The sequence below is a fragment of the Notamacropus eugenii genome, chromosome 4, assembly GCF_028372415.1.
Source record: "Notamacropus eugenii isolate mMacEug1 chromosome 4, mMacEug1.pri_v2, whole genome shotgun sequence".
Lineage (NCBI taxonomy): Eukaryota > Metazoa > Chordata > Mammalia > Diprotodontia > Macropodidae > Notamacropus > Notamacropus eugenii.
In genome coordinates, this window is record NC_092875.1 from 125,565,083 (window position 1) to 125,588,792 (window position 23,710).

General features: G+C 37.2%; 1 protein-coding gene across 9 annotated transcripts in view; it reads left to right on the top strand.

Annotated features, from left to right (window-relative positions):
• ENPP2 (ectonucleotide pyrophosphatase/phosphodiesterase 2) overlaps positions 1-23,710 on the top strand; it is a 177,135-nt gene that overhangs the window by 38,147 nt on the left and 115,278 nt on the right. For 5 of the 9 annotated variants that reach the window (XM_072603206.1, XM_072603213.1, XM_072603208.1 and 2 more), the window contains exons 1-3: positions 10,219-10,357; positions 10,626-10,728; positions 23,306-23,461. In XM_072603206.1, the coding sequence (XP_072459307.1) occupies positions 10,325-10,357; positions 10,626-10,728; positions 23,306-23,461 (292 nt within the window). In that variant the 5' untranslated portion in view covers positions 10,219-10,324. Of the gene's footprint in view, positions 1-10,218; positions 10,358-10,625; positions 10,729-23,305; positions 23,462-23,710 lie in introns of those variants that run through there. The other 4 variants (XM_072603207.1, XM_072603210.1, XM_072603214.1 and 1 more) reach the window with 1 other exon arrangement.

The window sequence follows — 23,710 nt, forward strand, 5'->3', positions numbered from 1 at the left end:
CCTGTGTAAACATGAATTCATAGTCTCATAGATTTAGAGTTAGAAGGAACTTTAGAGGTCGTGTAAACCAACTCCCTTCACTTTACAGATGAATTATTAAAAATACATTAGAGCAGTTAGATGGCACAGTAGACAGATCACTGGCCCTAGAATCAGAAGGACCTGGGTTCAGATCTGGCCTCAGATACTTATTAGCTGAATGACTCTGGGCAAGTCACTTAACTCTGATTGCCTCAATAAAAACAAACAGTAAATGACCCTTCTTATAAATATGAAGGCTGATTTATGGTGACTTATTTTATACTGATTTTTCCCTAGAAGAAGATAAAGAAATCAAGTCAAGTATCCTGTAAACTGGAATAACTATGTGACCATGATTAGGTCACTTTGTCATTGATACTCTTCATTATCGATCAAATTGGGATGATTATGCTTTCTCTCATTGTATGCCAGTGTTTTGTACAACTGAGAGTGATGAAGATGTAGGTGTTCTTATTTATAATTACTGGGAGAGTTGTCAACTTGGTCATCTCCATTTTGTTTACAATGTTGGATTCTATACAATGGTGTTCTCCCTGGAATGGTTGGATTAATAGACTACACTAGAAAGTAATTTCTTGCAATCCTCTTCCTTGTTTCTGTTTACTGACTCAGGCACAGATGACCTTATACTGATGACCTCAAACACTACCGCAAATGACCTTCATTCAGTTTGTTGAATTTGCTTTAGAGTATTTCGAAACATTTCTCACCTCATTTAGTTAGGTTTCCAGACCTCTCTTAATAATACTTTCTTTTCAAATAAAGTAAGAGTACTAGTATTTATATATCCATTAGTCTGCTTGTTTGTTTTCTCTACTTTAAGTGATCAGATGATAATGCAATTTGGCTTCTATCTGGAGGGGTGGGGAGGCTGGCCTTTTGGTCATTCCTCCAATAAATAATGAATTCCACACATAGTCAGTGAACACTTACTAGATACCAGAAGCTTTTGGGGATGCAAAGATGAACAACACAGTTCCTGTTCTCATGGGGCTTTCAGTGTAATAGGGAAGATAGGTTATATAAAAATAACTCCAGAATTACAATCATAGCATATAGTGCCAGAAGGAACCTTCTAGACAGAAGAGTAGGTGCAAACCACATCTGAAGGAGTAATTCCCAAGAAAACATGCTCTATCAATGTCTATTCATTATCTCTTCTAACATGTTCACTGACAGGGAATGTACTGCATTCTTTTTTTAAAAAATATTTTTTATTTCATCCAATGTTTCCCAATTACATGTAAAAATTTTGAACATTCACTTTTTCTATTTCAAGTTCCAAATTTTTCCCTCACCCCATTCCTTCCCCCTCCTTGAGAGGGCAAGCAATTTGATATTGATTATAAATGTGATGAAATCTTCTTGAGTTCTAATCTGGCCTCACCAGCTCTGTGACCTTGGACAAGTCACCTAACCCTGTTTTCCTTAGTTCCTCATCTATAAAATGAGCTGGAGAAGGAAATGGCAAACCACTCCAGCATCTTTGGCAAGAAAACCCCAAATTGGGTCATGAATAGTCAGATACAACTGAAAATCAACAAAAAATACATGTGACATCATGTAAAACGTATTTCCATATTAGCCATGCTGCAAAAGAAATCAGACAAAAATAGAGAAAGTTAAAAAAATATGCTTCAATCTGTATCCAGTGTTCATTAGCTATCTCTCTGGGGCATTTTCGTCATGGATCCTTTGGAATTCTCTTGGGTCATTGCTTTGATTTGTGTATCTAAGTCTTTCACAGTTGATCATCCTTATAATATTATTGTTACTATGCATAATGTTCTTGTGGTTCTGCTCATTCACTTTGTATGAGTTCATATAAATCTTCCCAGGTTTTTCTAAAATCATCCTGTTTGTCATTTCTTATAGCATAATAATATTCCATCATGTTCATATACCACAGCTTGTTCAGCCATTCCCTACTTGTTGGACATCCCCTCTATTTCAATTCTTTGTCACCACAGAAAGAGCCACTATAAATATTGTTGTACAAATAGATCCTTTCCTCTTTTCTTTGATTTCTCAAAATTTTCCGAGTGTCTTTTTTTCCTTCTATTTTTTGCTGTATTAGTCTTGTTTGTGCAAAAGTTTTTTTAGTTTGATATAATCAAAATTATCCATTTTAGTTCCAGTGAGCCTATCTATTTCTTGTTTTGTTGTAAAATTTCCACTCATCCACAGATCTAACAGGTACATTTTCCCATGCTCCCCTAATTTACTTATGATATCACCCTTTATATCTAAATCATTTATCCATTTTGATCTTATCTTGGTATATGGTGTGATATGTTGTTGGTCTGTGCCTAGTTTCTGCCAAACTGCTGTCTGGTTTTCCCAGCAATTTTTGTCAAATGGTGAGTTCTTAGCCCCAAAACTTGGATCTTGGGGTTTATCAAACATTAGATCATTATGGTCATTTACTACTATGTATTGTGTACGTAATCTATTCCATTGATCCACCATCGTATTTCTTAGTCAGTACCAGATTGTTTTTGATGATTACCACTTTGTGATACTTTGAAATCTGGTACTGTCTTCTCAGGCCACCCATTCCACTTTTGAACAGCTCTAATTACTGGGCTATTTCCCCTTATATCCAGCTTAAATCTGTTTCTCTCTCTGCTAATGTGAGAAAGAAGGAAGACATCGTGGAGGATTATAGGCAAAATTGGAGTATGTTCCAGGCAGAGGGAAAAGTGAAAACAAAGGCAGGTAGGGAATTTGGGGATGGTAAATACACTAGCTTGTTGTTGGATATAAGCACAATAGAATGTATGTTCCTTGAGGGTAGGAACCATTTCTTTGTTTGTCTTTGTACTCCAAGCAACTAGCTCATTGCTTGGCACAGGGTAGGGGGTTAATATATTATTATTTATGAATTGACATGAAAGAAAATATTAATGACTCATAAATGCTGTTCAGCAACAAACATTTATTTGCAGTTTCTAAGATATTTGAGAGCCTTTTCTTATAATGATATAAGAAAGATCTGCTTACTTTTGGATTGAGTAGCACATCTGAATTAATTCCTTACATATATTGAAATGGTAGAAGGTTAAGGCTCCACTGGAGGAATGGTCTTAGATCATGGAGCATACATAGGTCAAGAGCTGGAAGTAGACCCTATAGGTTATCTGGTCCAGCTCCCTCACTTTACATATAATGAAACTGAGGCCCAGAGAGGTCATTTGGTTCAATCCAACCTTTTATTTTTTCATGAAAAATTCCAAACTTATTAAACATCAGCTAAAATGAACACATATATGGATGTATGTACATATCTATACATAGATCTATATATAAGATAGAGGGTTGGAACTATAAATTTATATTATGTATGTATGTATGCTTTTAAATTTTATAATGAATTCAACATGGAACTCTCAAAGCTATCCTACTTTGCTATGCTTCCTTCTTGCCTTCCTTTGTTTTTTTCTGTGCATTTCAAAAACATGTTTCAGTGACCTTTCTTTCTTTCCTTTTTTCTCTTCATTTCTTTCTCTTTCTTCCTTCTTTCCTTTCCTTCCTTTCATCCTTCCTCCGTCTTTCCCTTTCTTTCTTTCTTTCTTCCTTCCTTTCTTCCTTCTTTCATTCCTTTGTTCCTTTGTTCTTTCATTTGTTCGTTCATTTCTTCCTTCCTTCCCTCCTTCCTTCCTTCCTTTTTTGCTTTCTTTCTTTTTCTCTTATCCCTATCACCACAGAAAAAAATAGCAAACCACTCTAGTGTCTTTGCCAAGAAAACCCTATGGACTGTATTGGTGTGCTATTGCCCATGGGGTCACAAAGAATTGGACATGATTGACCATGACTCTACCCTTCCTCCTCACTTCTACCTCCATAGATAAAAAGAAAAAAAAGAATGCCTTTAAAATAAGTATACAAAGTCATGTGAAATAAATTCCCATATTGGATGTCAGAGAATGTACATTTAATTCTGCAACTTGAGTCTATTGCCTTTCTGTCGAGTTCCCAATCCTTTTAAAGAAAAGGTGCCGAGGCCCAGAGAGATGAGGTGATTTCCCTTGTTGAATAGAAAGAGCAGTGCATTTGGAGGTAGAACTATGATCAGATCTGGCTTCTGTCACTCACTACCCATGAAACCTTGGGCAAGTTGATGCCTAACAAATGTTTGTTGACTAGTTGCACTGTTGATTGACAGTTTGTCAGTTTGACTTCATCTATTGGCAGTCTTCTGGGACTTGATCTCTTCACTTCTAAAATGAGGAGTTGGATTAGATAGCTTCTAGGGGCCTTTCAGTCTCTAAGTTTATGATCACTCAGTTGCAGAGATAGTTAGAAGCAGAACCATAATGTGTATCATGCCGTCTAACTCCCAGGACTAGCTTTTCCCCCCTCATATTACACCATGGTTCTTCAGATGCTAGGATTCTATTAATTTTTAACAGGATCCTTAACAGAATTTCCTAAGTTAGGTGTATCTACAAGATCAAACTTCAACTAAGGTTAAAGATGAGACACTGTGAAGGAGAGGGGAGTTCAACCTTAGGCACACATGGAGATAGAAAATGTATATAAAACATTTTGCAAAACTTGAAGGTTAAACAATTGTCAGATATTATTATTTTTATTGATATGTCTTGGTTGTCTCATCAGCTCCCAAGATATTAACGCTAACATCTCAATGCAGATGACTCCAAGATCTACACGACTCATCCTGGGCTCTCCTCTGAGTCTCTTTCCCTCTTCCTTCAGTCTTATATTATCAGTTGTCTATTGGATATTTCAAACTGGATATCTGAGAGATATCTTAAATTCAATGTCTAGAATTGGATCTTTCCCCTGAAAACCTCTATTCTCCCAAACTTTTCTGTTTCTGTTGGTCACTTTTATCCTTTTTTATAATATTTCAGTTTCATCCTTATAACATATTATCCTATCAGTAGCCAAGTCTCTTTTATTTCTACCTTCATAAGCACCCACATCTGAGCCCTTCTTTCCATTTACAGAGCTACCATCTTCATTCAGGCCCCCATCACTTTTCACCTAGATTATTGGAATAGTCTCCTCCTTGGCCTCCCTGCTTCAAATCTGGCCCCACTCTCATCCATTGTACAAAACGTTGCCAACTGTCCTTAAATGAAGATCTGACCGTGTGCATCCCCAACCGAACCTATGTAGTGGTATCCTGTTGCCTCTAGGGTAAAACATAAATTCTTAGATGTCAAAGGTCCACACAATCTGACCCCCCATTATCTTTCCATGTCTCATTTCTACACTTTTGTGAGGGCTATCCCCCATTCTTGGAATGTATTCCTTCTTTATCTCTGCCTCATAGGGACTCTCCTCCTAGGATGCAGTACAGGCGCCATCTTCCTTTCTCTTCCATTTTGAATAAAGGAAAAAATGTTTTATTAATGTACAAACCAATATTTAACAAAATATAAAATATAGCATAAATAATATTAATAATTAATTTATTGTATGAACTTGTGCTCAGTGCAAAGTTTCTCTACTACTGTTCCTTACTTTTTCAACTACTTAGCTTTAATTTTTTTTCTTATAATAGGTCCCTCCCAATGGTCTTCCTTCCTGACACTGAGCAAATTAAACCTCCTCTGTGTGTGTGTGTGTGTATACACAATATACACACACACACACATATACATACATAACTACATATACATACAGTCTGCCAAACAAATTCCCACATTGGTCATGTTGGAAAATAGCTGACTTTTTCTGTGTGATCACTTCTCTGGCAGGAAATGAGTAACGTATTTCGTCTTTACTCTTTTGGAATTGTGGTTTATCGTTGCATTGGTCAGTTTTAAAGTAATTCAAAATTGTTTTTCTCTATATTATTGCCATTATATAGATCGTTCTAATTCCCTGTGTCTTATTCTACATCAGTTCACAAGGGGTCTTCCCAGTTTTCCTCATCATTCCTATGGAGCAATAACATTCCATTTTTTGGCAGCTAGGTGGTGCAGTGGATAGAGCATGGGGCCTGAAGAAATGAAGACCCGAGTTCAAATTTGACCTCAGACACTTACTAGCAGTGTCATCCTGGGCAAGTTACTTAACCCTATTTGTTTCAGTTTCCTCATCTGTAAAATGAGCTAGAGAAGGAAATGGCAAACCGCAATAGGATCTTTGCTAAGAAAACCTCAAATGGGATTACAAAGAGTTGGATATGATTGAAATGACTCAATAACCAACAAAAAATTCCATTATTCATATACCACAATTTGGTTAGCTATTTCCTGATAGGAGGATACCTCCTTAGTTTTGCATTTTTTGGCTACCATAAAAGAGCAGCTATACATTTATTTTGTTATGTATAGTTCCTTTCCTTCTTCTTTGATGGTATATAGGTCTTGCATTGCTTTCTGCTTGAAGCCTTTCTTATTACCTGCTAGTACTAATGTCTTCCTTCCCAAGCTGCCTTGTATTTAACAACTTTGTATATATTTGCATTTATTAAATTATATTCATTTTAAATATATTTTTATATATACTTCTTGTCTTTCCCATTAGAACACAAGTTTTTCTTTTTTTGTGTGTCAGGATTGTTTGATTTTTTTTGTACTTGTATCCTCAGCACCTAGCACATTTATTGTTGTTGAGTTCTGTCCCATTCCTTGTGATCCCATTTTGGGGTTTTCTTGGCAAAGATACAGGAATGGTTTGCATTTCCTTCTCCAGTGGATTAAGGCAAACAGAGGTTAAGTGACTTGCAGAGGGTCACATAGCTGGGAAATGTCTGAAGTTAGATTTGAGCTCAGGTTCCTGACTCCAGGCCCAGGGATCTATTCACTGAGCCATCTTGCTGCCACCTGGCACATAGTAGGCTCCTAATAAATATTTCTTGATTGATTAATTACAAAGAAGAGTTTGTAAACCTGACATCTTTATAAAAGTATAAGTAAAACTCAAGGCATGTAGTGATGATTTTTATTCTATCCCCCATTGTTTTCTGTTATTATTTTTGCTACTCCATAATGATAACTTATTAGATGCATCCTTATGCATAACTAGTGGGCCTTAAAAAGTCAGAAAGTCTTGGCAAGTCACTTAATCTCTCAGTACTCTAGCTGTGGGGCAGCTAGGTGGTACAGTGGATAGAGCACTAGTGCAGGAGTCAAGAGGACATGAGTTCAAATCTCACCTCAGATACTTGACACTCACTAGCTGTGTGACCTTGGGCAAGTCACTTAACCCAAATAGCCTCATCCTGGGTCATCTCCAGTCATCCTGATGAATATCTGGTCACTCAATTCAGATGGTTCTGGAGGAGAAGTGAGGCTGGTGACCTGCACAGCCCTCCCTCACTCAAAACAGTCAAGTGCAAGTCATGTCATCATTTCTCTGATGGCATGGTCTTCTTTGACAACGAAGGGCAAACACACTGCACTCTACTCTAGCTGTCAAATACACAGCCTGTGGTCCAAGGGCCACCTTTAGATTAAAATGTAATTGGGAAATACTTGGTAAAATAAATAAAAATACAATAAAATATACGTAACACTATATTTTAAAACTAAGTCAATATGTGACCTATAGGGATCCCTATGTGCAAATTAATGGCCCAGTTTTTTTGACACCATTGCTCTAGGCAACTCTCTGACTACAGGTTGCAGACATGGTGGTGATCTGCATTAGAAAGGAGTGTTTCTATACCTGCTTGTTCCTTGTACCAATGGAAATATAAGTCTGGTTCTTTACCTTACAACCTTAGATTTTTAAGCATGAATGGTAGAAAACCCCTGAATATTTCATAAGGTTTTCTAAAACCCTAACCAAATTTCTTCAAATTGAAAAATGCATACAATGAAGTCTTTCTAGCTGTGTAACCATAGGCAAATCCCTTAACCATTCTGAACCTCAGTTTTCTCAACTGTGAAATGGGAATATTAATAACTAGAGCACCATCTTCAAAGGGTTGTTGTGTAGATCAAATGAAACCACATTCAAAATTAACTATAAGGCACATTAAGAAAGATGGTATCTGCAACCAGAGAAAGAACTGATAAATTGATGTATAACATATATACATATTTGTGTCTCAGAATAGCCATCTCTAGGGTGGTGTGGGGGGATGGTAGAGAAAAGGAGAAAAATAGAAATTTACATGATAAGTTTGTTGTATGTTTGAAAGAAATAGCAAGTTGTGCATAGTAGATTTTCAGTTTAATGTATAATCATCTTTTTATTATACTATGTCATGGAAATGCTTGTTTTATTCCATAAATTTATATTAATATAATTTTTAAAAGGGGAAAAAGAAACCACATTCTTAAAGGGATACACAAATGTAAACTATTAACATTTTTTTTCTATTAATGCCTGTCTTAAAATGAACTTGTAACCTGCCATCTTTGGGATAGTGTGAATCTCAAAGTGCTTGGCAATTTATTCTATTTTCCAGTGAGCCATTACCAGATTTACAAATATTTAATGAAACTATGGTCATCAAGATTGCCATCTCTTGTCAACAGAACAGTGGTACCTTTGGGCTGTCTCATTCTTTTTGAATATAACCAGAGCTCAGTGAGTCATTTGCTGCATGGCAGGTCTGAGGTTTGTTTACACACACACACATGCATTTTATGCTGGAGTAATGATCGTTTGGAAAAGCAATAAAAACAACAATTAAAAAAGCCCCTCACTCTCTCTGGTTTCTTAAGCAAATTTCTAGAGCTGGAAGAGACCTTAGGATGAGAGGGATCTTCGAGTTCAATTCCTCTATTCTACAAATAAGAAAACTAGTGTCCTAAGTGAAACCAGGACTACTCACTCCTCCACTGGGGGCTTTTCCTACGGTCTCATGCCACATTATCTCTCTAACCTCAGTTGCTTTACCTTTAAAATGGTGGGGTTGGATGAGATGACATTTTAGGTTTCCCTAGAGTTCTGAATCTTTAAATTCAAATATTTGAATGTAAGCTCCTTGAGGGTAGGGACTGTTTCATTTTAATCTTTGTAGCCTCCAGTTCCTAGATCAGCTCCTAGCACTTAGCTCTGGTGCTTAATAAATGCCTGTTGATTGCTCCTATGATCCCAATCTGAGTCTCTGGACAAATATTTCAGTAAATTTTAAGACTAAACCTAAACACTGTCCCTTTAAGAATACTTGTTGGTAAAGAGCTCAGTGAAAGAAACTTCTCTCTCCCTGAGGGGCTGGGTTGCTTTGCCTTGAATGATAATTTACCCCCACGAATAACTGGCAAACCAATACTTTGAATCATAATTCTATCCATCTCTAGTTTCCTTCCTAAATGAAACTGCTTATGAAGCTGTTTTTTCCCTAAGCTGGTAGTTTCTTCTGAAAGAGAGAGATGAGACAGAGACACAGAGACAGAGATAGAGAGAGACAGAGACAGAGAGAGACATAGAGACAGAGAGACATACAGAGACAAAGACACACACAGAGACAGAGAGAGACAGAGAGAGAGACAGAGAGACAGAGAAAGAAATTGTCTTTCTGTCCTTTCTGATAGGCAAGGAGGACTTGGTGTTGCTTGGCTGGCATACTTGGTACTTTGATAAAGCTCCTCCTCTGAACCATAACAACAATATGAGGAAAAATAGTGCTATCTCTGGGACTGGTTACAGTCACAGGAGATTTTTGTAGTGAGAAATAGTTGGAAAATCATGAGGAACAAAAAAAAAAAACCAAAACGGTTGCAGTTGGGACTTAGACATTAAAATTGAATCCCTCCAATCAAACAAATGGGAAAATCAGTAAGTTATTAGATTCATAAATAATAAAAGCTTCCTTGTTTTTTTAAAATAAAGTTGCAAGATTAATGACATTGAATAACTCTATTGTAAATGTCCAAAGCTTGAAGCTGGTACCAAACCTCTCTCTTCTTTCTCCAGCCCTGTTTCACTTTTATCGGATAAAATACATTTGGTTTCTTTTTTCCCCGTGTTTTTGTGAAGAAAGTAAGATGAACATGAACTGTTATTGGCCACAGCAACATTAGAAAACCTCGTGTTGCCAGAGGAAACCACATAAAAGAGTGTGTGTCTGTGTGTGTGTGTGTGTCTGTGTGTGTATGTGTATGGGGGGGAAGGGTAAGGGGGAGGGGAAAAGAAGGATGATGCTGGAAGCCTCTTGTACTCAGAGCTGGGATTTGTGAGTGAACCATGATGAAATCAGGCCCTTGGCAAATCAAATGAGCCTGTCAACCTCCCCAGGTGGGATTAGTTGTAGCTAATAGACTGGACTCAGAGAGCTAAGAGCCCGGCATTCAGTGTAGAGAAAAAAGAACAACACACAGCAAAAAAGACTTTCCAAGAATTCTCTACCATGGCAAAGAGAAACGCTTTCCAGTCACACCAGGTAGGGGGCAAGAAAATGAATTTCTGTGGAACAGAGATCCTTCCACTGCCTCCTGAAGGACAAGCTAGCAAATGAAACGCTTTCTGCTCAGTTGCTTAATTAAACAACCCTAGCAGAGTTCTGAATGTGTGAAACAGAGATTGCTATTTGACGATGTGTTTGAAAAGCTATAGGACTGAGCCGTGAGGGTCTGACCCTTCAGTGCTGCAGGACTCGACTTCTATCCAGCTATAAGTGTGTTTGACACTTCGGTCTTTTACTTCCCCAGGTAATCTCCCTGTTCATTTTTGCCATCGGAGTGTATGCCTGTGTAGGATTTGCCACAAACCGAATTAAGAGAGCTGAAGAATGGGAGGAGGGCCCTCTCTCAGGTAAATGACCTATAATAGCATCTCTTCAAATTCTCCATCTCTTTTGTGAGTGGTTTTATTGGTGCCAAGCTATCCCCTTTGAAAGAAAATCTCATGCTGCAAAATGCTCAGCTTTGACCTAGATTTCAGCTTGAAATCAGAGATGGGGGAAGTGACAGGTAACAGGTATTTAGTTGTTACTGAGTAGTGACTAAAAAGAATAAATAAATCAGTGTCTGTAAAATTCCTGGTGATGTGATATTTAAGGCTACAATGCTTTTGAATGTTATGGATGAACCAAAAGACAGCTGTCTGCTGGTTGCTACAAACTACCACTGTCTATGTAAAAATAGTGAGAGCAGGTGGTCCTTTAAGACAGGAGGTACTGGGTGCCCACCCTGTTATGGAACTGCCTGCTGGCTGACTCCTCCACCCCCTCCAACTTTTCTTCTTTAAGAGTTTGCTGATGTAGGGAGAAGAGAAAGTAAATGATGAGTATACAAGTGATCCCTTTTTACCAAGTTTGAGAAGTGTAGTATTTCATGAAATCAAGATTTATTTAGGACAGAAACAGAACATAGAAAACAGAAGGGATTCAAAAGAGTTCCCAGGGATAAACTTGTCTCCATTTTCTTTCCTGTGGCATAAGGAAGGTAGGCTATAAATGTATCCCTTGACTTAATTACTAGAACTGAAGGGGGGGGGGGGGAGTTTCCTTTTACAATATGCTGGTCCACAGACAGTTTGAGAACTGTGATAAAGGAGCTCCTTGTGCATGGAGAGGGGCTTAGCTGACCAGGTCTTAAGTAATGAGTTGGTTAATTTCCTGGAAATTGGAGCTGCTGATGGTTTTATAAATAAAAATTACATTTTAAGTAATGGGTACCCTAGGGGGCAATATTTTCTGGACTTTACCTGACATTTCAGCATGTTTTTCTCTTTTTCTGGTAATTCTATGAATAATATACCCATGTTTCTTGACAGTTCTAACCTCTAAGACCACCACCTGTCTTGATTTGGCTGACTTCAAGTTTGATTATTAATCTGTTTATGGTGAATAGGATAAGGGAATACACAGCCTTTTTTTACATGAACTAAGTTTCTTCTGAGTCATGCCAGAGGGTTGAAAGCATAATATTAGGTTGGGAGTAGGGGGTAGGGGTGGAGAGGGTTGAGTAGGAAAGCTGAGATCATAAAAATTGTGTGGCCAGTGAGGCAAATGGACAAAATGAATTGTCTACTGTTAGAGAGGGCAGGGGAGGGGAGAGGAACAGAAGGTACAATGCTGGACTAGGGGACCTTATTTTTATTGCTAACAAATGTTCTGTTTAGATATGTATGACTCCCATTAACACTCACAGTAGCTATGGAGGAAAGAGAATCTTACCTCTAGAAGGTTGCAGGGTTCCATAGAAGCTGCTGCATCTTCTTGAGAACTATCCTAGGTTGGATTTATATTTTGATTTTTTGGGTTTTTTTGCTTTCATTTTCTTCAGAGGACTCTATTTATACAAGAGTGAGATGAATTTTAAAGGACATAAATGCAATGCTTTCTTAACTAATGTGCAAAACCAACTTGTTTGGCTCGTTTCAACATGACTGACCCTTGAGAAAGTGTCATGAGAACTTGGTGACAAGTTGGGCTGGGAGTCATAGGCTCATAAGTTTAGGGAATCTGAGAAGTCATCAAGTTCAACCCCCATCATTTTACAAATGAGGAAACTGAGGCCAAGGGAGGTTAAGTGATCTGGCCAGCTAGTAAATACCTGAAAGTAGGTTTCAAACCCAAATTTTATTGATTCAAAGATCAGTGCTCTGCCTGCTAAACCATGAGAAAGATTGGGTCCTAGGCCCTACTGTATGATTTTAGTCAAGTCACTGAACTTCTTTTGGCCTTCATTTCCTCTTCTGAGGAGGTTGGTCTAGAGGATATCTAAGGTCTAAAGGTTTTAGGTGTTTATTTATACTGTTCTATCCTGAGTTTCTACATATCATGCTATAGGACCCCTCTGCACTCCCTCCTCCCCCAGCTTCCATTCCTCCTTTATGCCACAAACATTAAGGCAATGTAGTGGGGTGTGCCAGCCTTGGACTCAGAAAGACTTGGGCTTAGGTCCTACCTCTGATACACTAACTGTGGGCAAGTCACTTAACTTATTAGTGCCCTAGGTTAATCTCAAAGACTGTTATGTTATAAATGAATTGCTCACCATGGACAAGTCATTTGACTTCCCTGAGCCTCAGCTTCCATTCTTGCAAAAAAGGGAGAGCTGGATTAAGTAGCCTCTGTCTCCTGCATTTTAAATATATGATATGAATGGCAATGAGCATTATATTTATAAGGAATATCACTGAGGCAAGAGAGTTGTTCTTTTTAAAAAGTACTTTCTTAAACCTAATTCATATTGCTTCAAAGTAGACACCATAAGAGTTTGAAAAGATTCTGTTTTCTTTAAAATATAGGCAAACAGTACTAATTAATCCCTGTAAACGTTTAGTTCTCAAGCAAGTGTTTTCTTATGTGTTACAAAGAAGCAGTTAGCAGAATCAAGGAATTAACATTAAGATTGGCCCTGGTCATTTCTGGGAAAATCAACATTCAATAAGGAGTTGTTATGGCAGTCTTCAAGGTTGGGGATGAAACCTACCCAGGAAAACAGAGAAACTGAGATTTCTTTTTTGATTTGCCAATTTGTTAAATTAAATTAAAGATTAAATTTATTACATTTGTCATTCTAGAACAGGGATTCTTAACTTGTTTATATCATGGACTCCTTAAGCATTCTGGTGAAGTCTAAGGACCCCTTCTTAGAATGATGTTATTAAATGCATAAAATAAAACACTTAGGACTACTAAGGGAACCAATTATTTTGAAATACTTATCCAAGTAAAATTTTTTCAAAGTTCATGGTTCCCGGATTAAGAACACTCCTTCAGCTTCTGTTCTAGACTCTTAAGGAGTTGAAAAAATTACTCAGCTATACACAAGAAGATAAATTGGACTGAAGGTAGCTGAAAGATAGATTACTTTTAAATTCCATGATTTTTTTTTCAGGCTTATTCACCTTTTCTCTTTTTTCCTACTGCTGCTACTTAAAGACAGAATTTATTTCTCTGGATTTTGCATCACTTTGGTAATTCAGTAAAAGCATAGGCTACTTAGAGCTTTAGGAGGCATGAAGACTCTTAATGCCACAAAGTCTGGAAAGAGTCTTCTATAAATAATCTCTATAAATAATAATATCTGAACCATTAGGAAAGCCTTAGCATCAGAAAACATGACTATCTGGATGTTGACATTAGACCTAGATCACTTAAGCAGAGAGATAGATATCCTTACTTTCCTTGGAAACCAATAGTTTCAAGGATATCACAGTCAATATGAGGCTGGAGGACAGTTGCCCCTTCAACTTCATACTGATTCCAGTGGGATGGTCTATTCAAAATTGTCCTGCCTCTTCTTTAGCAAACAGGGCAGATCCTTGGGAAAAAAACCCCAAAAACAGCCTTTGCCAGTTGCTGAGAATGTTTGGCGTGTATCGAATCTCTCAGTGCTGTACTCTGGACCAGAGTATTAATTTCAAGACTGGGGCAATGCAAACAAGCTGTGTTTATAATTAGTTAACTAGCGTATCTGTAGGCTAGCCTTATTGTTACTCCCCTGGAAGTGACAGTGGAATAAGACTTTTTAGAAGTGGTGGCAAACAGATTTTGTATGACAAAAAAAATGATGAGTTGAAAACTCAGTAAATTTACAATGTGGTCCATTAAGCAGTCTTAATATGGAAAAGTCATGTAAGCTTAGCTAGGGTAGGTGACATAAAATGAGGGGCCTGTACTGAAATCCTTGTAGGCAAGGGCTGTGTTTTATATCTCCTAAGAGGCCTAGGACAGTGTCTTATCTGTATTAGGTACTCAGTTCATTGAATTGACTTGTATAGAGAGATCATTTTTGTATCTCAGTTTATTATACTGGTGACACTGAGGGCAGAAATATTGGAATCAAGCAATGAGATTTTTGTCTTTTTGTTTTCCCACTCAAGTAAGTGATTTGGTTCTTTTGCTTTTCAGGCTCAAATTGAATATACTGTCTGATAAATAGATTGTTAATTTTGGAAGGCAAATAGTAATTTATCAACTAGTGGGCAGATATTTAATGAAATCTTGAAAGTTCAGGCTGACCTATTCATCATCTTTAGAGATCTTGTAGGAAGTATAAATGTGTTTATGAATGAAATTTGGGAATATAAGTGAAAACAATGTGCTGCAAACAGCTTTATGGATGAAAAGGTGACCTGTATGTGAATTCAGAGTTGAAGAACATGAATTCAAATCCCAGATTAGTGATTCATCTTTCAGTAGGAAAGTGTGGACCAGAGGGCTTCTAAGGTTGCTTTCCAGCTAGAGCTTGGATCTCAGAAGCCATCTAGTAGGACTCCTTTGGACAGAAGTGAAAACTGATGCTTACAGAGGTATTGGTAGGTCACACAGAGAGTAAAAAGCAGAGTTGGGATTTAAATTCAGATCCTCAACTCCAAACCAATTCTGAGAATTTTTCTTCAAGAAATATAGGGAAGTCCAAAGGAAGAATGAGCATATTCATTTTAATTTTGCATCTGATGAAGCAAAGTTATCTAATGGAAGAACCATCATTGTTTTAAAAAGATGGTGGTAAGAAGGAGAGAGTAAAACGTAGAAGACTGAAGCAGAGATTGTGTCTGGTCATTGTGACATTGTCTCTAGTGTCTAGCACAGTGGCCTGCATATAGTGCTTATTGAATTTAATGGTACCACCATGACTAAATACTTTTAAGGAGTTTTATACTAACTCTAGTGTGGAAGTTAAGAAGAATTTAGGTCAGCAGAATGTGATCTTCCATAGTGGAATTCTAATGGGATGCTAGAGTTTAAGTCTTTCAGAGGCATAGTAATTCTGATTGAATTGATTTGCATGCTTTCTGTCAGTAAACATTTATTAAGTGCCTACTATGTGTCAGTCACCATGCTAAGCACTAAGAATACAAAGAAAAGCAAGATAGTCCCTGCTCTCAAGTAGCTCGTAGCCTACTGGGGAAGTTAACATTCAAAAACTACAGATCATGTGTTGTGGTTGTTGAGTTGTTTCAGTTGTGTCAGTAACCCTATTTGTTGTCATTTTTTCCAAAAATTTTCCAGTTAAAGCACACCAGCTATTGTTGCTGTTGAGTTATTTCAGTCATATCCATTCTTTGTATCTCCATTTTGGGGTTTTCTTGGCAAAGATAATGAAGAGGTTTGCCATTTCCTTCTCCAGCTCATTTTTACAGATGAGGAAACTGAGACAAACAGGGCTAAGTGACTTGCCCAGGGACACATAGCTAGTAAGTGTCTGAAGCTGCATTTGAATTCAGGTACTACTGACTCCAGGTCCAGCACTCTATCCGCTGCACCACCTGCCCCAAACGACTATATACAAACAGTTTAGGTGCAGGATAGATTGAAAATAATCAACAGAGGGAAAACAGTAGGCATCAGTGAAGGCTGGCAGTAGAGGGGAAGATTTTTGCTGCAGCTTGAAGAAAGCCAGGGATCGTCGAACCCTCCTCTATCGCTTTTCATAGATCCTGGATTTCAATCAAGAAATCAACAAACATTTATTAAGTACCTGTTATGATCTAAGTATTATGCTAGGTGTTGAGGATATAGACTCAGTCTCCCTCTCCTCAAGGAGTTTATATTCTATCTGGAGAAATAACACAAAATATGTAACTGTATGTAGAAAGAAATATAAGTTAAAAAAAGGTATTTGAAGGAGGCGAGACAATAATAGCCAAGGGTGGAGGGGAACATGAAAGGTAGAATTAAACTAAGTCTAGAAGAGAATAAGGGATTCTAAGAGGCAAAGGTGAATAAGAAAGTGAGTTCTAGCTATGGGGGATAGGCAATACAAAGACACACAGGATGACAGAAGGACAGCAGTTTAGGAGGAAGAATAAGAAGACCAGTTTGGCCAGACTGTAGAGTGTTGGAAAAGGAAACAACATATAATTTTGTGTGTGTGCGTGTGTGTGTGTGTGTGTGTGTGTGTGTGTGTGTGTATCTGTGTAATATATAATGAAGCTAGAAGGCTAGGTGGGGGTCAGGTTGTGAAGAGCTTTCAAAGCCAAAAAGAGAAGTTTAGATTTTTACCCTAGAAGATATAGAGAATCAGCCAATGGAGTTTATTGAGTAGGGGAGTGACATAGTCAGACTTATACTTAAGGAAAATCCCTTTGGTATCTGTGTGGAGGATGCTCCGAAGTGGGAAGAGATCTGAGGCAGGGAGACCAATTTAGTCATTGTAATAGCTCAGATAAGAAGTGATAAGGGATGGAATAAAAGTGAAATTGATAAAAAAAAAATTCACCATAAGTATAAATTCCTTAATATGATATTTTTTGGAAAACCATTAATGAAAAGCTTTAGCAGAAGAACCAGAAGACTGAATTTTATTTCTGGCTCTTCTGTTTAACAGTGGGTCATGCAACCCAGTTTCTCCATCGGTAAAATGGGAATAATAATAGTTGAGGAGGGGCAGTTAGGTGGTACAGTGGAAAAAATGCTCAACTTAGAGTCGGGAAGACTCGTCGTTCTAAGTTCAAATCTGGTCTCAGATACTTACTAGCTGTGTAACTCTGGGCAAATCACTTTAACCTGCTTGCCTCAGTTTCCTCATCTGTAAAACGCTGCAGAAGAAAGTGGCAAACCACTCCAATAACCCTGCCAAGGAAATCCCATGGAGTTATAAAAAGCTGGAGATGACTGAAATAACTCAGCAGCAACAACAACAGTTGATATGCTTAACTGGAAAATTCTTTGATGATAAAGTGTGCTATTAAAAGTATGGTTTAGGGAAAGAGTCACAGGATCTGGGTTCAAGTCTCAGCTCTCCCACTCACTTCCTGTATAATCTTGGCCATTCTTTCTCATTATTTTCCTCACTTATAAAATGAGCGGATTAGATTCAATAACCTCTCAGGTCCCTTACAGTTCTAATTCTATAATACTATGAAGAATACCCTTTTTTTAAAAAAAAATCTTTCAAATTTATTGTTACATATTTTGAACCCTCTGCTGTGCACATGACTTGCTCTTTTCCCTTTCTTACTTTGTATTTAAGTTTCAATATTTAAGTTAGTGATATACTTTTGTTTCTTTTCTCTAGTCTGTATTTGTGTTCTGGTGTTTGAGTCAAACTAAAATAAAAGAAAAATATTTCCTGAAAAAGGTAGTTTGGCATAAGTAGAGAGAGGACTAGATCTGAGTTTGAGTCCTTTTCATCAGTAAAATGAGGACCATAATACTTGTGGTATTAATTTAATAGAGTTGTGATGATTAAACAAGGCCATGTATATAAAGCTTTTGTTATATGTCAGTGATTATTTGAATAAATTCTAAGGACCTACTGGTCTTACCTCATGAGATAATATCAAAACTTCTATTTGAAAGCCACAAATAGATGATTTAAAATGATTCAGTCCAACATCCTCATCCCACACCCTGGATGTCTTGGAAGTAGAACTTAAAAATTAATTTTATATCTACTATTTAACATTTATAAAGTGTAGATTTTGAAATCCTTTTTTGTCAACCACTTTACTTTAGATTGACGGAAAATAGATGTGAAGTCATTCTAAGAGGTCCCTTCATTTAACGACTTATTGTCGACAGCAATGTCCAAACTGCTGAATTAAAAAAACAGCCACAACAAACAAAACAACAAACTTGACATTGATTTAATCTGACTGCTTTAAGAGAGCAAATGTTGTTGTTGAAGTGTCTAGAGTTTAGAGAAGATAAAAAAGTGTCCAAGAAGATGATTAGAGACTTGATTCAGATAACTCAATAACTGGGTTGCGTATATGTTATTTTGCTAAATGTAAGGTTGTAAGTAGCAAGAAGAAAGGAGAATTCTTATCTTGTTCCAAGAAGGTATGACTGAAATGGAACAATCATCGGAATTCCTTATTCTTATGGTTGGAGAGGATGTTGAAAGATTATCTACACCTTTCCCTTGGTTTTTTTCCAGATCACACTAAAACCAGCCCAAAATATGATAATCCATCCTGTTTTTAAAGCTCTCCAGACAAGGAGACCATACTACTTCAGTCTATAACCCATTTCAATCCTTACTTCTTACTGTCAGGAAATACTTGGGCTGAATACCAAGAAGAATGGGAGGAAGAGGTTGGGATCACTATCCCAAACACTGGAAAGGGGACTGAACAAAACTGGAAAGAAAGAACATTCCTGCATTAGGTTGGGCTGGATGGCATGCTGGGTGTTTTTAAGCTTAAATGCTGCCTCCCTGATCGGCCATCATTCAAATCTGGAATTTTACTTTTTACAAGGGTGACTTTGTTATGTAAGGGCAAAAATGATTGGGTGTCCTGGTTGAAATATTGTTTAGATCATCCCTTCCCTCTTGCTTTGGGTTGTTTCTTAAAGCTTCATTTATATGACTTAAATGAATGCCATCCAATTCCCATAAGCAGTAGATCATCTGAGTAAGATTAATTTAAATTTTGATCTGGGTATACAGTCTAGGGGAGCAACTTGACTGTCCTAATGGACAGAAAGCTGCCTTGGATGCTGGGAAGACTTGGGTTTGGGTACTACCTCTGAGACATTCTGGATGTGTGACATTGGGCGAGTCAATTATCTTTTCAGTGGCAACCATCTAAGATTATAAATTGTAGACAAAAGAATGAACTGAACTGATGAGGAAGTTTGCTTGCCTAGTAGTTCCCTGTATCAATGAAATCACAGGACTATTTCTTGTCCCACAAATTATCTTTAGATAAAGAAACAAGAACAATGGTGATAGAGATTACTTTAGAATTCTTTTTTTTTTTTTTAAACCAGATCAGACCTGTGATTGTGACTTTAGTGGTATAGGGCAGAGGTGTTAAATGTGAAGCCCCTTTTGTGGCTATAATACTTCCAAGTGCTACCTGAATCAGATTAAAATGTAAATAGAAAATATTTAGCAAGGTAAGTAAAAGCACATAAAGCATAGATAATGTTAATATGTGGCTTTCTAAGTCAATACCTGTCTTCAGGGATTTTTATGTGTGTTTAGTGACCTGATTTAGATTTGAATTTGATGCCACAGGCATAGGGTACCCTCAGTTCCACCCCTTACTTATGCTGATTGGTGATTGTTTTGCAACTTATGGTCCAAGAGAGTTGCCTGGGGCACTGAAAGGTTAAGATATAAGTGAGGACTCTAACTTAGGCCTTTCTGTTTTTGAAGCCAGTTCTTTATGTAGTATCCCATGCTGCCTTTCATTTTAGGAAGAAAACTCTATTTAGCTATTACAGAGAGTATCTTCCACATAACTACATTTCCTATCAAAAGACTGAGAACAAAATTAATTCTTACTAGTTTTATCCAGTCAACAGCCAAATTATGGCTCCATGAGAAATACGGAGTGTTGCAGAAACTGGAAAAATTGTCGTTGGTATTATTTTCACAAACCTGTGTGGGAGTGAGGATTTGCAGCATTTGTTTTCCAAAATGCTAGAAATAAATCTCCTCTTGGTTGTAACATAGCCTGTCACTTAAAAAATACATGAGATCATTAGAATTTGAATGTCTATTTAATGTTGAGACTTTTGCGAGGTCCTCATGAGCAACCTCATTGTTCTATCACTCATTTCTGACCTGTTTCCTTAACATTATCTTTTGCCATATCATTAGGAGGTGATATTGGGGTTAAATAATAGAACTGAAATGATTCCATCAAACAGAAATTATGAGACACCATGAAATTCCTAAGCATTCATCACATATCTTGTTAGTTTATAGAACTCAAAGTCTCTCTGAGTCAAAAACAGGATTGTATTTAAAAGTTAGAAGATCCAGGATGAAGATAGTTTCCCCAATTGCCTATAAAGGTAGGGACTGGATAAAAATTGGACTGACATGTGCTGGGTCCAGTCTGAGAGTAGTAGTACCAGGCTAGAAGTAGGACAGCCAAAGGATTGTTGAAGATACCCTGACTCATTTTATAGGTGAGGGATGGGTCATTGGGAAGTGGGAAAGTTTGTGGATGGCTCTCCTTTCTGCTGTCACTTCTTTGAGGCTTAAATGGGTAACAGCTCAAACTACTTAAGCCTGGTAGGTGTAACATAAGACAGTAGGAGTACTTGGAAAGAAGGCTGTAAGGATGCTGGACCATAGTATTCATTTCTCTCCCTCCTACTCTTCACCTTAGTCAGCTGAATGCTAGCCAGTTATAGGGCAAGTTTCAGAGTAGCTTCATATAACAGGAGACTGTGCCTCTGACCCTTTCCAAGCCTGATCCTAATATAATGATGTTGCTTATTTTTGTGAGTTGTTGAAATTTAGAATTTTTTGCAGTAAAGTGTACTGGTTATACAAATTGGGGCAGAGGGAAATAGTTAAGGAAATAATGACCAGTCATTTCAAAGCTTTAAAGTTGTTCTGAAGGCTATAGCAGTGGAACACAGTCAAAAGAGAATGTTGGTATTTTGGGACATGGTTAATGTGGGGATTTGTTTTGATTGATTACACATATTTATTATAAAGGTTTCTTTTCAGGGGTAGAGGAGTAGAATTGGGAAAGAGAAAATAAATAATTGTTAATTAAAAAGTTATAAAGAAAGAAAAATAGAACGATGACAATGACGATTATTTAAGGATTTATTTATTTTTTTTGGAATGGACTAAGATCTGTTGTGATTTCTCGGACACTGGGAACTCCCAGTGAGGAAATTCCCTTTATCACTCTGACCAGCAACTGTTCTGCAACTCATAGTCTGAGAAAGTTGTGAGGGGCACTGCCAGGTTAAGTGATATCAGGAACAAAAGAAAACGAAAAAGGTACAGACATGCTAGTAAAGCTAAGCCCCCATTAGGTTAGTGTGAACAACGAATCCGTTGAAATGAATTTGTACTATTCAAAGTTACACTTATGTAAAATATGGTCATTGGTTCCAGCTCAATGGAAATATGCAGTAAAATCTGAATAATGTGATCACTTCAGGAGATTCATTATTTGCACATCAGGAGATGCATTATTTGTACTCAACAACTACTTGTAGAATGGTCTGAGTGGAAAGGGAGAGAAATATTAGAAAAGAAGACAAATAAGCTTCAGCTTCGTTAGATAGGTGAGTCTGGATCCTGTATGATTAGTTATTGAGCATATGTATTTGCGTCTTAGTGTTTGTGTGTATCTGGTTCACAAGCTGGGGTAATAAGCAGAATTTGTTGAAGGAATATAAGAATGGCACTACCTGATATATTCTATCAGAAGTAGATTAGTGTTGGTTTTCTCTGATAAAGAAAGGTGGTTATTTAAAAAAAAAAGTAGTGTTAAATTTCATCTCTTGCTTTGTTCCATTGAGTTGTATTTGTTTTCAATTCATTGTTTTCTTCTTTCTCACGGCTTTTTACAATTGAGCATGGTCTATCAATAGATGGCTTAAATTATAAATAGTTGTAGGTCAAAAATATCTCAACAGGAGACTTGACATTTTCCTGCTGAAATAATTGCGTTTATGAGCATTTTAGGACTTCATAGAAAATCAAGCATAAGTCTTTTTGCATGTTATCATCCACTGAATCTCGTTGTTTAATCTAATGGAATAGGCTGTGGTTTTTAGCAAGAGCCAGAGTAGGTACCTCCAGACCTAGCACCTTCAGGGTATGTAGATAAATTATTTGATAGAACCTGGAAATATCTCCTAAGCCAGAAATGGATAACTTTTTTTTTCTACCTGGAAAATTGTATCTTCGGATCCACGAAAATGTCAATTGTTACATTCACGATTTCTCAACTTGGTGTTTTTTCTAGTTATATGGATAGCTCTTCAATGAAATTTTTTTCTGCCAGTGGCAGATTGATATTCTTTGTCCAGCAACTCTAAGAATTATTCTTTCCCTAATTAAATCTCCAATAATTCAGTCTTTAGTCACAGCATATCATGATGAAAGGTCTTTTACTGTGACTTTGGTTCCTGCTTCTGCTCTAGATATAGACATAGAATAATTGACATATTAGACCTAGAAGGAACCTCAGTGAGCTTCTAGTCCAACCCTCTCAGTCCAGATGTTTCCTGTTTTATCTAGTCCAACTCTGCTCTCACTCCACATTTTCTGTCCCTCCCCATCTCCCATTAAAAACTTTCCCATGAAATCACAAATCCTTAATTGGCTCAAATTAGTATTCCTCATTTTTGTTTGTTTTTTATATATTATTTTATGTTAGTTTAGCTCTATTACATATATGAAGATGGTGTTATTTACTATTGTATGTGTACCTTTAACTACTAATTGGTGGCAATGAAAAGTGCTGATGGCTTATATTCATTGTCTTTTCTGGTCCCTGTTTTAACAAGAGCTACTCATTTAAGACTGCTAGTTGAGGTTCTGGGTTTTCTCTATGACAGTGGAAAGGAATAAAATAAATTGGTCCATGTGGGCTCTGAAATAATGATGGTCAATATCGTGAGCATAGGACATTAATCAGCTACAGGTTCATTATGAATTAACACTTGCTGGTCAATGGTGACATGATACCAATGACCCTTGTCTCTTATTCTACAAAGTCCTTTCAGATGCTCCCAGGACCAATACTTCGAATTCCTGCAAGGGCAGATGCTTTGAACTCCAAGAGCGTGAGGATATGGACTGTCAGTGTGACAACTTGTGCAAGAGTTATGGTAGCTGCTGCCACGATTTTGATGAACACTGTTTAAAGACAGGTATAGTAGCCATGAATTTTTCTTTCTGGTATTAACTCTCACCAAGAATGAATGGGTTAAAACTTGCTGCTGCTTTCCCTTCCACCCTCCTGTTTTGGCCTAGTTAAACTGGGAGCCTGGGTGATTCCATGGAATATTGTCCTTTGAATGACACTCTGATGGTAATTTTTATCTATGTGTTCTAATTTGACTAAAAAATCTTTAATTTGATCAATAATTTGTCCTTATCATATTGTGCAAATGTTGCTG